Source organism: Mus pahari, chromosome 13 (genome assembly GCF_900095145.1).
Source record: "Mus pahari chromosome 13, PAHARI_EIJ_v1.1, whole genome shotgun sequence".
Taxonomy (NCBI): Eukaryota; Metazoa; Chordata; class Mammalia; order Rodentia; family Muridae; genus Mus; species Mus pahari.
Window position 1 is genome coordinate 76,640,099 of NC_034602.1, and position 12,195 is coordinate 76,652,293.

Genomic DNA, 12,195 nt, shown 5'->3' on the forward strand with positions numbered 1-12,195 from the left:
TATGCTAAATGGTGAATTTTTTTTATTCTTTAGCAAGCTTCCCTGTTTCAGGTGAGAATTTTTACTAAATCTATATTATTTTAATATTTATAAAATGTTATGTCAATATAAATCATATGCCAATCAATATGCTAAAGGAGGATTTTTTTTCTTCCTTAGCAACCTTTCCTGGCTCAGGTGAGATTTTTTTTTACTAAATATAAATTACTTTAATATTTACCAAAATTATGCCCATACAAATTCTTTGTCAATATACTAAAAGACACTTATTTTCCTTCCTTAGCAACTTCTCCTGGCTCAGGTAAAATATTTTACTAAATCAAAATTATTTTAATTTATCTCAAATACTACAATACATAGTCTATGTCAATGAATATACTAAAAGGAGACTTATATTTTCTTTTTTAGCAACCTTCCCTGGCACTGGTAAGATATTTTTAACTAAATCTAAATTATTTTAATTTATCTCAAATATGATACCAATGCAAATTCATGCCAGTCAATATACTGAAGTACTAAAGGCAGCTTATTTTTCTTTTATAGCAAGCTTCCCCAGCACAGGTAAGACTCTTTTTAAATTAAATCTAAATTATTTTAATTTCTCTCAAATGCTATGCTAGTAGAGGGTCTATGTCAATCAATATACTAAAGAATCCTTATGTTTCTTCTTTAGCAACCTTCCCTGGTACAGGTAAGATTTTATGTTTTACTAAAGTTTTTAAACATTTCTCAAACACTATGCCAATACATATTCTATGTCAATAAATATACTAAAGAAGTTTTATTTTTCTTCTTTAGCAAGCTTTCCTGGCACAGGTAAGATTTTTTTCTTTTTCCTAAGCCTATTTTAATATTTCTCACCTATTATGCCAACACATATTCTATGTCAATCAATATACTAAAGAATTCTTATTTTCTTCTTCAGCAAGCTTCCCTGGCACAGGTAAGATTTTGTTACTAAGTGTAAATTATTTTAATATTGCCATTATGTTTTGTGTGATAATGAGATCCATATTATTGTTCTAGTTTTTGGGTTTCTTATGTTTAGGATAAATCTATAAAAACCATTTATTTCACCAATACAAATATCATTACCCCTCTCAGAAATTAGCTGGTCACAGTTTTTGGTGTCTTAACTATGCGTGCCAGGTTATGTAATAAACTTTAAAGACTTTAGAAGCATCCTGGTTCTGCATACGATTGTCATACTATTTCACAGTATTTATTACAATCTCTAGATAAAAGTGCATAGTAATTGTTGGCTATTCTTAAATGAATAAAATCAATGTACTGAAAGAAACACTTTTTTTCTTTAGCAATCTGTCTTTGCCCAGGAGAGATAAGTAAATTTAAAATTTTTTAATGTTTATATTACGTATGATGTTTTTACAACATATGCTTTTTGTTAACACAGAAACATCATCCAAGACTGAGCCAGGCCTACTACTATCCGCATATGGTAACATTTTACTTGACATTTACCAAAGGAAAATGTTAATAATGATTACAAATAGATATGAAAAGAAAATATAGTCTTAGAGCATTTATATCCTTTTATTTCTCCCAGAGAATAAATTTTTTAATATTTATTTTCCTAAAGACTAGCAAATTTAACCTTAGCTGACTTTTACTTTTACACTCTAAATATAAAAACTTTAGATTTTTTTCAGTAATCTGAGCATAGAATTAGTACTGTGTACAAATTTCTTCCATGGTGTACAGTCAATACTTAAATATAGAAATCCAAACTACTTGGATGTACAAGTTTTTAGATCATGATATATTCATTGTAGCAAGCACAGTAGTATGGTGACAGATATCTCAGTAATCTAAAATATATTTTCTATATTAATACAGGAGCAGCCTTACAGAATGAGTGCATACAGCCAAGTTCAAATGGTAGTATTTTTCTTTATTATGAGATAGTAATATCTTCTTAAGTCTTTGCATTAAAAGAGCTTCATATTCTTGAATAGATTCTTCTCTGTATCTCTGTGTCTGTCTGTGTCTGTCTGTCTGTCTGTCTGTCTGTCTGTCTGTCTGTCTGTCTGTCTCTCTCTCTCTCTCTCTCTCTCTCTCTCTCTGAGCACAAGAATGGCTCGTGTCCATCCTCGGGTGAGATCAGTTCCTGCTCCACCTAGTGCATATCTTAGCTCCTGTGGGCAGCACAGTTACAATCACAAGCTCTATGCAGGGTCACCATCTATAGTTATATTTATTCCTGCCAACACTTACTTTATTGTCACATAACTATACCTTGAGATTTCTGATTGCCAAACTGAATGTGTTTTAGGCTTCTCATGTTCAGTTTTACTCATGTTCCTTTAAAATCAGGAGATTTTCTTACTGGCACCCTGTTCTTTAAAGAGACCATCTAGACTCTGACACTAGAGGGATTGTGACAAAACCCTCCAACTTCCTACTTTGTCACCTATGAGGTGAATTTGTCAGTCATCCAGAGTGGATACCGTCTGCTATACTCTGTACACCCTTGGTTGTAAAGTCTCTGGAACTTGAAATGAGTTCCTGAGAAACAGGTATTGCATAGCAATTCTGACTCAGGCGGATCACTAGGACAATTGCATACCAAGCATGGAATTTCTAACAGGGGCTTAAAATTTAATCAACCAGTGACTGTCAGGGATGCTTCTGTGTCTTATAGAAAAGAAATGTCAATGGATAATAAAACAGCAGTTGAAAAAATGAGTGTCAGTTCCCAAATCAGGGACAGTTTATTTTGTCCTGGTAATTCTGGTTTTCTTTTCTCTTTCCAGAGACATCCTATGAGTGTAGTGGATAAGGTAAGGCATCATCTGTGTACATAGTGTGTATGAGTGTGTGTGTGAGTGTGTTTGTGTGCGTGTATGTGAGTGTGTGTATGTGTGTGTGAGTGTGTGTGTGTGAGTGTGTGTGTGTGTGTGTGTGTGTGTGGTGTGTGTGAAAGAGAGAGAGAAAGAGAGAAAGAAAGAGAGAGAGAGAAAGAGAGAGGGGGGAAGAGGGAGGGAGGGAGAGAGAGAAGAGAGAGAGGAGAGAGAGGGGGGAAGAGGGAGGGAGAGAGAGAAGAGAGAAGAGAGAGAGGAGAGAGAGGAGTGCATTTGTGTATGCATATGCAACACTGCGCTAGTCTATTATGTATATCGGTATATGCATATTGGTTATATGCATATTCATTCCAGAATTTCTTAGCTGTTGGCTACTGACAGAGTCTCCAGTGACAGTTTTGGTCTTGCTGTGGAAGATCTAAGTTGCCAAATAAAAATGAGAGACTAATTCTTTAGTCATCTCTGAATGAAAATAGTTTCAGTCTAAGTTTCTAACTTTGTTAGAAAAGTCCCAATTTGATAGACTATTGTCCAACTGCAGTTCTGTCATGAAAACAATTTAGGTTCTCTATCTAAATGTATATGTGCCTTGCTTGTGGGAATTTAAAGTGTCTGTTGATTTTCATCTCCCCCAATCTTTCTGTTTCTAGTGCTTGCATATTTCTTTACTTTTAAAAGAAGTTGTTTGTGTCCGAGTTTGAGACTTGTATGTCTTACATGTAACATTCTAATATTAAAATGAATGTGTAGAAGAGTAATAGAATTTTCTTTCTATGGATATGCTTAAAATTTCCCCAAGCTTTTAAATACTGTAGCAATAAACCAGCTTGATATTGACTTGTCATTGTGTCTCAAGTCACCTTCATTGAATTCTTGAATGTTCTAGTCACTTTGAATGATCAAAGTAAAAGAAAATTAGAGGCATTGATTTGTTTTACTTAAAGTGAGATGGATGTATTAGTTTCATATATCTTTTAGAAGATGATGTAAAAATTGTATAGATACATTTAATTATTTATAAATTTGGTACAGTAATTTACTATTTGTGGTGCCCAGTTATATGTAACTTAGAAAAACTTTTTTTTTCTCCCTCTCCACCAGGCACTGGCCCAGTTCTCTGTTCAGGTCAGTTACTTTATCATTTAATTTCATTTTACACATCATTTAATTTCATTTTACACATATATATTAATAAGAAAAGCAGAAATTTTAATATATAGTTTTGTTTTATTATTTATATAAATGTTCACAAGAAATTTGAGAAGTTTTCCATTTTATTCCTGGTTTCAAAAAAATATAACTTCCATATATATATATATATATATATATTCCAATATTATATGTATATTCCAATATTAATCCAATAATATAATATCAAATATTATATATTCCAACATTATATATAGAAATGGTCCAATATTTCAAAATGAAATTACTTTTTTGTACTTCAAATTAGTTTCTGGGAACGGCACTTAATGAACACTTAGAGATTTATTTTCTTTTTAACAGCATTCAGAGATAAGCTATATTGACCTTGGATAAAGGACCCTTCTTTTCATGTCAAAGTTCTTTAGGAAATGAAAATAGATTTAAGCTACAAAATTATATTTTGTAGTTAAAATATCAATGAGTTCTAATTAAGCACTAGAGATATTTGTGCTATTATTGTCTTTGGGCCCAGGTAATCGGGCCTGTATAGGTAACTCTGGTCCTTGGGATTTAAATTTTAGCAGTGACCTTAAGAAATTGAGATCCAGCTCTTGGGAGACACTAACAGCAATTGCTCACACATTTTCTTTTGTCTGTTGCTTTGTCTTTTGCTCTGTTTTTCCCTTCAGCCCTTCCCTCAATTCCTCCAGTATGATGCCTATCCTGTTTGGGTTAACTTTCCACAAGACATGCAGTACTTTACTCCTGAGGCCGTCCTTAACACCTTCAAGCCCGTTGTCCCCAAGGATACTGAAAAAACCAATATGTGGTGGTAAGTTTATGAAAATTAATGAACACTGATACACTGATGTTTAACAAAGGAAGCAAAGTAGATTACATAAAATCTGTAAGAAAAGATTTAGAATAAAGATGACCAGTCAGTGATGATTTAATGCTTTCTAGTATCTGAGACTCAAAATCCCTTCTCAGTAACATGGAGAGTAGAATTCTATATTCAGTAAGTGAAACCCATTTTAATAATAGAACCAAAAAAAAAATCTGTTGACACATAGTAAAGACAATACTTCAGTTTTACTAATATCTAAGCAATTCTGCATATACACATGATTAATATAAAAGATCATGTATCTAAGCATGCATTCATCCTGAATTCAACTCTTGACGTTTTGTTCATTTGAAATATTACGATAATACTCTTTCTTCTTATCCTTAAGATGATCAATTTCAGTATTTTTTGTCAAGACAATATTGTAAGAACAGATACTTAATAAATAGCCATCATTTTCCTCATTAAAATTTTACTATTGAATAAATTCATCTAATGATGTTAATACTTTTTTTCCTTCAGAGATATTAAGACATCTCTCAGGAACTCCACAGATATAACTTTTGGTGAGTTTATAGACTGCACATCTAACCCTCTATCTTACTACCATTTGAAATTTGAGTTTACATAATTATGTATTTAAATATCACCCTAATATTTCACAGTATAAATTATAATGATAGAAAATTCTATGCATGATATGTGACTATAAGTATTTCATGAAATAGTGCCTCTGAGATATTTAAAGACAAATAACAGGATCTTACTATTTAAGATAATAAAGTAGGAATCAATAGTAAGTTATACAATAAATCTAAATGTGTTTTAATTAGATCAGCCACTGCCCCTTTTCCCTCTCCCTCCCTGCTCCCCATGTGTGTTTGTGTGTGTGTGTGTGTGTGTGTGTGTGTGTGTGTATGATGTTCCTGAATCCCCCCCAAGATCACATTAATAAAAATGATAATCATCTGGCCTATATGACACCTTTATTATATTTTCCTGGTGATATCTGTAATAATAATACAAAATTTACAGATTGATAACAAATTTTCTTTAAGTCAAAGTAAATCAGGAATGATGTGTATATATCAGCAGTAGAGCAACAAAAATTAACGAATGTGCTAGTTTGATATAAAAGGGAAACTACTACCAAAATGTATAAAATTATAACAATCTCTCTCTCCTCGAAAATGACAAAATATAGCTAACCGTACATTTGCCTCTCTACTTACAGATGTGACTGGAACCTCCATTCTCTATCCTCCTCGCATCTCTCTATTCATCCTATGGAGCCTCCATCTTACCTAAAGGCTTGACTGCTATTTAAGAGTAGAAAAAACACCATATAGAGGCCAATGATTCACCTTGCATTATCTACTGCATTTTGGATGGCATAGCATCCTTCCTTAAGCTAACCTTTCCTAAACAGATTCTTTTTTCTAAATTCCAGCTGCATCATTTGAGCAGAAAGAATCAAGGACTTTAGCAAGTTTCTATTATGGAAAATTTGTTTTAAAAGTCTTTAAATGGATTCTTGCAAAAATGTTATCATTTTGGGTAATTGTGTGTAGTAACTGAGATTGTCTTGTTCCCCTTTTCAATAAATTACATTTTAAGGCACAAATTGTGTTTTCTGTATTTATTGGCTATTTACATAATTTTGTGGAGTGTTTGGGTGTGTGAAACTCTAATTAAGCTATTTTTATGACATTTTAATGAAGCTTTTAAGATCATTTAAGTTCTAGTTGCCGCTGAAGGTCAGAAAAGATACTTGTAAGATATATACTGCATCTTTAGCTTAAAGTTGTTTTTTCATAGAATATCTGTCATTCAGGAATACAGAATTAGACAGCACTGTGTGAGTGATGGGGACATTGGTAATTTGAACATGGTAGCGACTGTGCTTTACTTCTTGCAACTGAATAGTTTTGAGGCAAATTCACAATTATACATGAGTAAATAACTAAAAACTGACCATAAAAGAGTAAACAATCAACTTAATCCAAGATTATTTATAGGACAGATGGTATATTTTCTGCAATTTAAATTTTAGTGTATTTAAAGACAAATAACAGGATCTTACTCTTAAAATAATAAAGTAGGAATCAGTTTTAGTGCAAAAATGTCCATGAAAAATGAATGAAGTGAGGTCATTTATTAGTAAGTAAGACAAATTTCTTTTCTCTCCTTACATTTTTTTATTAGATATCTTCTTCATTTACATTTCAAATGTTATTCCCTTTCCTGGTTTCCCCTCCAAAAGCCTCCTATCCCTCTGTTCACCAACCCACCCACTTACACTTCCTGTCCTGGCATTCCTCTACACTGGGGCATCAAGTCTTGTCAGGACCAAGGGCCTCTCCTCCCATTGATGTCCAACAGGGCCATCCTCTGCTACATATGCAGCTGGACCCATGAGTTCCTCCATGTGTACTCTTTGGTTGGTGGTTTAGTCCTTGGGAGTTCCAGGGGAACTGGTTGGTTCATATTGATGTTCCTCCTATGGGCCTGCAAAGCCCTTCAGCTCCTTGGGTCCTTTCTCTAGCTCCTCCATTGGGGACCTTGTGCTCACTCAGTCCAACGGTTGGCTGTGTATCTGTCTACAAGATGGTTGTGTGCAAGACACAACTTTACTTTCAAATAACCACACTTAAATTCTGTATTGTCTGAGAAAAGTGGCCATGGTTGTCTCACTCTACTTTTCATGATCCTTCATTATCCTCCAGGGAATCAGCAGGAAGTAGAATTGCATTATCACATGACTCATTGCCATCTCCTTTTTCAGTCTTTAGCTCTCACTGACCTTTACCTAGAAGTGGAGTGCATGGTTAATTTGCAATTTAACTACAGGGGACATGATTTCTAGTGAATGTCTTTCTATATTTTGACACTATACATCATGGGGAGTAGATCAGTCTTTTATATCCATTGAAACTATATAGTAAATCCTGAGCAACATGGGAAGTTAACCACGGATGGTGTATATGCTTCCTAGAATTAATGGATGCAAAAATCTCATGCAACACTATCCATCTATCACTTGACTCAAAGAAACCCTGCCACAAACTATAGCTCTACAGAGTGTTCACAGTACTGAGTAGGAAGGTAAACCAACATTGATCCAAGACTCTATAAAATGATAAATTCTTTTTCTAAGCAAAGGCCTCAAAATTTATAGGTAGAGAACGAAGATTAGACTAAGAAATGTGTTCCTTTTTTTTAACTTTATTTTTTATTAGATTTTTAAATTTACAATTCAAATGTTCTCCCCTTTCCTAGTTTCTCCTCTGAAAAATCTCCTATCCTCTACCCCCTCTTCCTGCTCCCTAACGCACCCACTTCCAATTTCTGGTTCATGCATTCCCCTATAATGGGGCATAGAACCTTCACAGGACCAAGGGCCTCTCCTCCCACTGATGACTGATTATATATGCAGCTAGAGCTAGAGTCTCTCCATGTGTTTTCTTTGATTGGTTGTTTATTCCCAGGGAGTTCTGGGGTTACTGGTTAGATCATATTGTTGTTCCTCCTATGGGGCTGCAAACCCCTTTAGCTCCTTGAGTAGTTTCTCAAGCTCCTTCATTGGGGACCCTGTGCTCTGCCTAATGGATGACTGTGAGCATCCACTTCTATATTAGTCAGGCACTGGCAGAGCCTCTTAGGAGACAGCTATGTCAGTCTTCTGTCAGCAGGATCTTGTTGGCATCTGCAAGAGTGTCTGGGTTTGGTGGTTGTTTATGGGATGGATCCCCAGGTGGGGAGTTTCTGGATGGTCATTCCTTTAGTCTCTGCTCTGAACTTTGCCTCTGTAACTCCTTCCATGGGTATTTTGTTCCCCCTTCTAAGAAGGACCGAAGTGTCCACACTTTGGTCTTCCTTCTTGAGTTCCATGAGTTTTGCAAATTGTATCTCGGGTATTCTGAGTTTCTGGGCTAATATCCACTTATCAATAAGTGCATATCATGAGTGTTCATTTGTGATTGGGTTATATCACTCAGGATGATATCCTCCAGTTCCATCCACTTGTCTAAGAATTTCATGAATTCACTGTTTTTAATAACTGAGTAGTACTCCATTGTGTAAATGTACCACATTTTCTGTATCCATTCCTCTATTGAGGGACATCTGGGTTCTTTACAGGTTATTGCTATTATAAATAAGTCTGCTATGCACATAGTAGAGCATGTGTCCTTATTTCAAGTTTGAGCATATTCTGGGTATATGCCCAGGAGTGGTATTGCTAGATCTTCTGGTAGAACTATGTCCAGTTTTCTGAGGAACCGCCAGAGTGATTTCCAGAGTGGTTGTACCAGCTTGCAATCCCACCAACAATGGAGTAGTGTTCCTGTTTCTCCACACCCTCACCAGCATCTGCTGTCACCTGAGGTTTTGATCTTAGNCNTTCTGANTGGTGTGAGGTAGAATCTCAGGGTTGTTTTGATTTGCATTTGAGAATGTTGAACTTTTTTTTTTTTTAGATGCTTCTTAGCCATTCAGTATTCCTCACTTGAGAATTCTTTGTTTAGCTCTGTACCCCATTTTTAAATAGGGTTATTTGGTTTTCTGCAGTCCAACTTCTTGAGTTCTTTATATATATTGGATATTACCCCCTATCAGATTTAGGATTGGTAAAGATCTTTCCCCAATCCGTTGGTTGCTGTTTTGCCTTATTGACAGTATCCTTTGCCTTACAGAAGCTTTGCAATTTTATCAGTCCCATTTGTTGATTCTTGATCTTACAGCACAAGCCAGTGCTGTTCTGTTCAGGAATTTTTCCCCTTTGTCCATATATTCAAGACTCTTCCCCATTTTCTCCTCTGTAAGTTTCAGTGTCTCTGGTTTTATGTGGAGTTCCTTGATCCACTTAGACATGAGCTTTGAAGAAGGAGATAAGTATGGATCAATTCGCATTATTTTACATGCTAACTGACAGTTGAGTCAGCATTTGTTGAAAATGCTGTCTTCTTTTCACTGGATGGTTTTAGCTCCTTAGTCAAAGATTGCAGGATCCTTTTTTTATAAAACCTGATTGCTCAGAATTCAAAGGATATAAACATACAAGTGATCATGTTTTAAACCTGAAAATAAAGAGCAACAAGAGTTCCTCTAATGGTAGTTTTAGCTAGAATCTCTCACCATTCAAAGATATTTCTATAATCTATATCAGTCTCCTGGTATTGCTGCCATTAAATGCTTCATAGAGAAACAATAATTAGTTTTGTGGGCCATACCTTCTGTTCTGAACCATTTTTCTGCAGTGCTTACGTGATTAAAAGAGACAGAACAAAATATTATGAGTATTTTTCTTGAAAATGAGTTCTCTAATATCATATATTCTGATGCAGTAGATTGAACCATTGATGTCCTACTCTCCTAAATGTCTCCTAAGACCTGAAACTTTGGTGAACTTACGTGTCATTATGATATCTGTAACTTGTATGAAACTTTAATCTTAAAAGATTCTATGCATCAGTGTAGATTTTCAGTCAGTTCTAAAAGCAATGAAGACATGATTCACACACAGGACAAAGGACACAGGAAAGCAAAGCATGGAGGAAGAAATAAGGTTTTACTTGTGTATTGTATTGAGGTGCTAGTATACTCCGTTATGGGTTGTATACTTTCTTCTATCCTGCATTTGTGTTACAGCCACAAATGTGTTTTTTACATACAATTCATTCACATTATTCTAGGTGGCAGGAGTTCATTCACTTCAGTTATAGACTAATTTTCCATTCCCTTGTACTCAATTTATCCAAAGGATTATTAAATCGTTATTTTGTAGATTTTACTTTGAGAGATCAATAAATCCATTGCTCATACCACTGATGCATCTTTTAGTTGAACACATACGGATATTTGTCTATTGACAAACATTTTTCATTTTATTATACATTAGACAGGCTTCTGATACATATAAGCCCATCCATGTACTTACTTGAAAAATCAAGTTTTAGCAAACAACACTTCTTACAAAATCTAACAATCCCAAAATTACTTACCTATTCTCATTATCTGATCTGGTTCCTTGTCTCACTCCCCTAAATAATATCTGCTTGCTCTAGCTTGTCTTCAGTATCACGTTAGTTTGTTTAACCTAACCCCTGATACTTTCTCTTAGTAACTTCATACTTCCTGCCTCTCTCCATGCTCCTTTGCTGAAGATAACCCTTCATCTATGGAGGTTGAGTTTTCAGCTTTGCCAAAATCCCATGGTTATTGTGAAGAGAAATGAAATTTAAGGGCTAGGATTCATGTAACTTATGTCCAGAGAGTTGTTTTGTTGTTTTGTGAGCTTAGAAGCCTGAGGCTGGGAATTTAAGGTTCAAATAATGTAAGACATAAAGGGTTCCTTTGATGTAAACTTAAGGTTAAAATTTGCCCAGGCATGCCCAGAAAGGAATGCAGGAACTGGTCTGAGCTATCTTGGCTGACTCTACAGCCACCTGGCAGAGCATCACCTTCCCCCTGCTCGTTAAGACTCAGTTTGAAGTTATACATTACCCAGATATACTGTGTCAACCCTGATAGTCCCGGCCCCTGGAATTTCCTGCCGCCCTAATCCCACATGTACTATACTGCTGACTTGTAACCGCCTTGCTGACGTTCAAATGAGCCAATCACATGTAACCGCGCCAATTCTCCCCAACCCCCCACCCGACCCGTACCCCATTAAAAACCCCTAGCTTTCGAGTCTCATGGTGGGTGCCTCTGCCTCCTGCGGGAGATATGCACTGGCCTGAAGCTCCGCCATTAAACTGCCTTGTGCTTTTGCATCAAGAAGGTCTGCGTATCATGTTTCTTTGGGACACCCTGAATCCTGTGACCTGAGAACCTGAGGGGGTCCCTGAGAGGGGGTCCTACAATTGTTACTATACCCATCGCAGTGATTCTAAGCAAATTCTTCCTTACTGTGTTTTAATAATTATTGGATACAGTTTTAATATCATATTCCTAACAATGGGACCACTAGTCACAAAATACAGTATTATTAATTTTAAAACAACACTAACAGAAGTGTAGCAATTGCTTTGCCAATTTGCATTTAAGTCAGCATTGTTAAGAATTCTCTTATCACTGTAGTTTTTGTTGTTGTTGTTTTGTTTGTGCTGTTTTTATACAGGATTTTCTGGAGAGAGAGCCTTTAATTATTTTCATCACTGGAATGAGCAATGGATTTATTGATCTCTCAAAGTAAAATCTACAAAAGAGAGTGCCCCATTTCCATAATTCATTACAAACTGATCTGGGATGTTTAAGCCTGTAAGTTAAGGGCCAAATAGCAAATTCTTGGTTCTGAGTTTATTGTTTGGGTGTTTTCAGATAATTTAATTAGAAATAGCTGAGAATGGTTCATGGACAACAGTCCAGATTACT

The 12,195-nt window shown here is 35.4% G+C and overlaps 1 protein-coding gene across 1 annotated transcript in view; it reads left to right on the plus strand.

The window, feature by feature from the left end:
• The window catches only part of Csn1s1 (casein alpha s1), a 15,350-nt gene extending 8,912 nt beyond the window's left edge, over positions 1 to 6,438 (plus strand). The window contains exons 10-22 of the mRNA XM_021210324.1: positions 284 to 301; positions 409 to 426; positions 544 to 561; positions 674 to 691; positions 799 to 816; positions 926 to 943; positions 1,415 to 1,459; positions 1,858 to 1,899; positions 2,775 to 2,801; positions 3,924 to 3,947; positions 4,661 to 4,803; positions 5,341 to 5,384; positions 6,053 to 6,438. Coding sequence (XP_021065983.1) covers positions 284 to 301; positions 409 to 426; positions 544 to 561; positions 674 to 691; positions 799 to 816; positions 926 to 943; positions 1,415 to 1,459; positions 1,858 to 1,899; positions 2,775 to 2,801; positions 3,924 to 3,947; positions 4,661 to 4,803; position 5,341 — 390 coding nt within the window. The 3' untranslated portion in view covers positions 5,342 to 5,384; positions 6,053 to 6,438. The remainder of the gene's footprint in view (positions 1 to 283; positions 302 to 408; positions 427 to 543; positions 562 to 673; positions 692 to 798; positions 817 to 925; positions 944 to 1,414; positions 1,460 to 1,857; positions 1,900 to 2,774; positions 2,802 to 3,923; positions 3,948 to 4,660; positions 4,804 to 5,340; positions 5,385 to 6,052) is intronic.
• Positions 6,439 to 12,195: the final 5,757 nt, after the last annotated feature.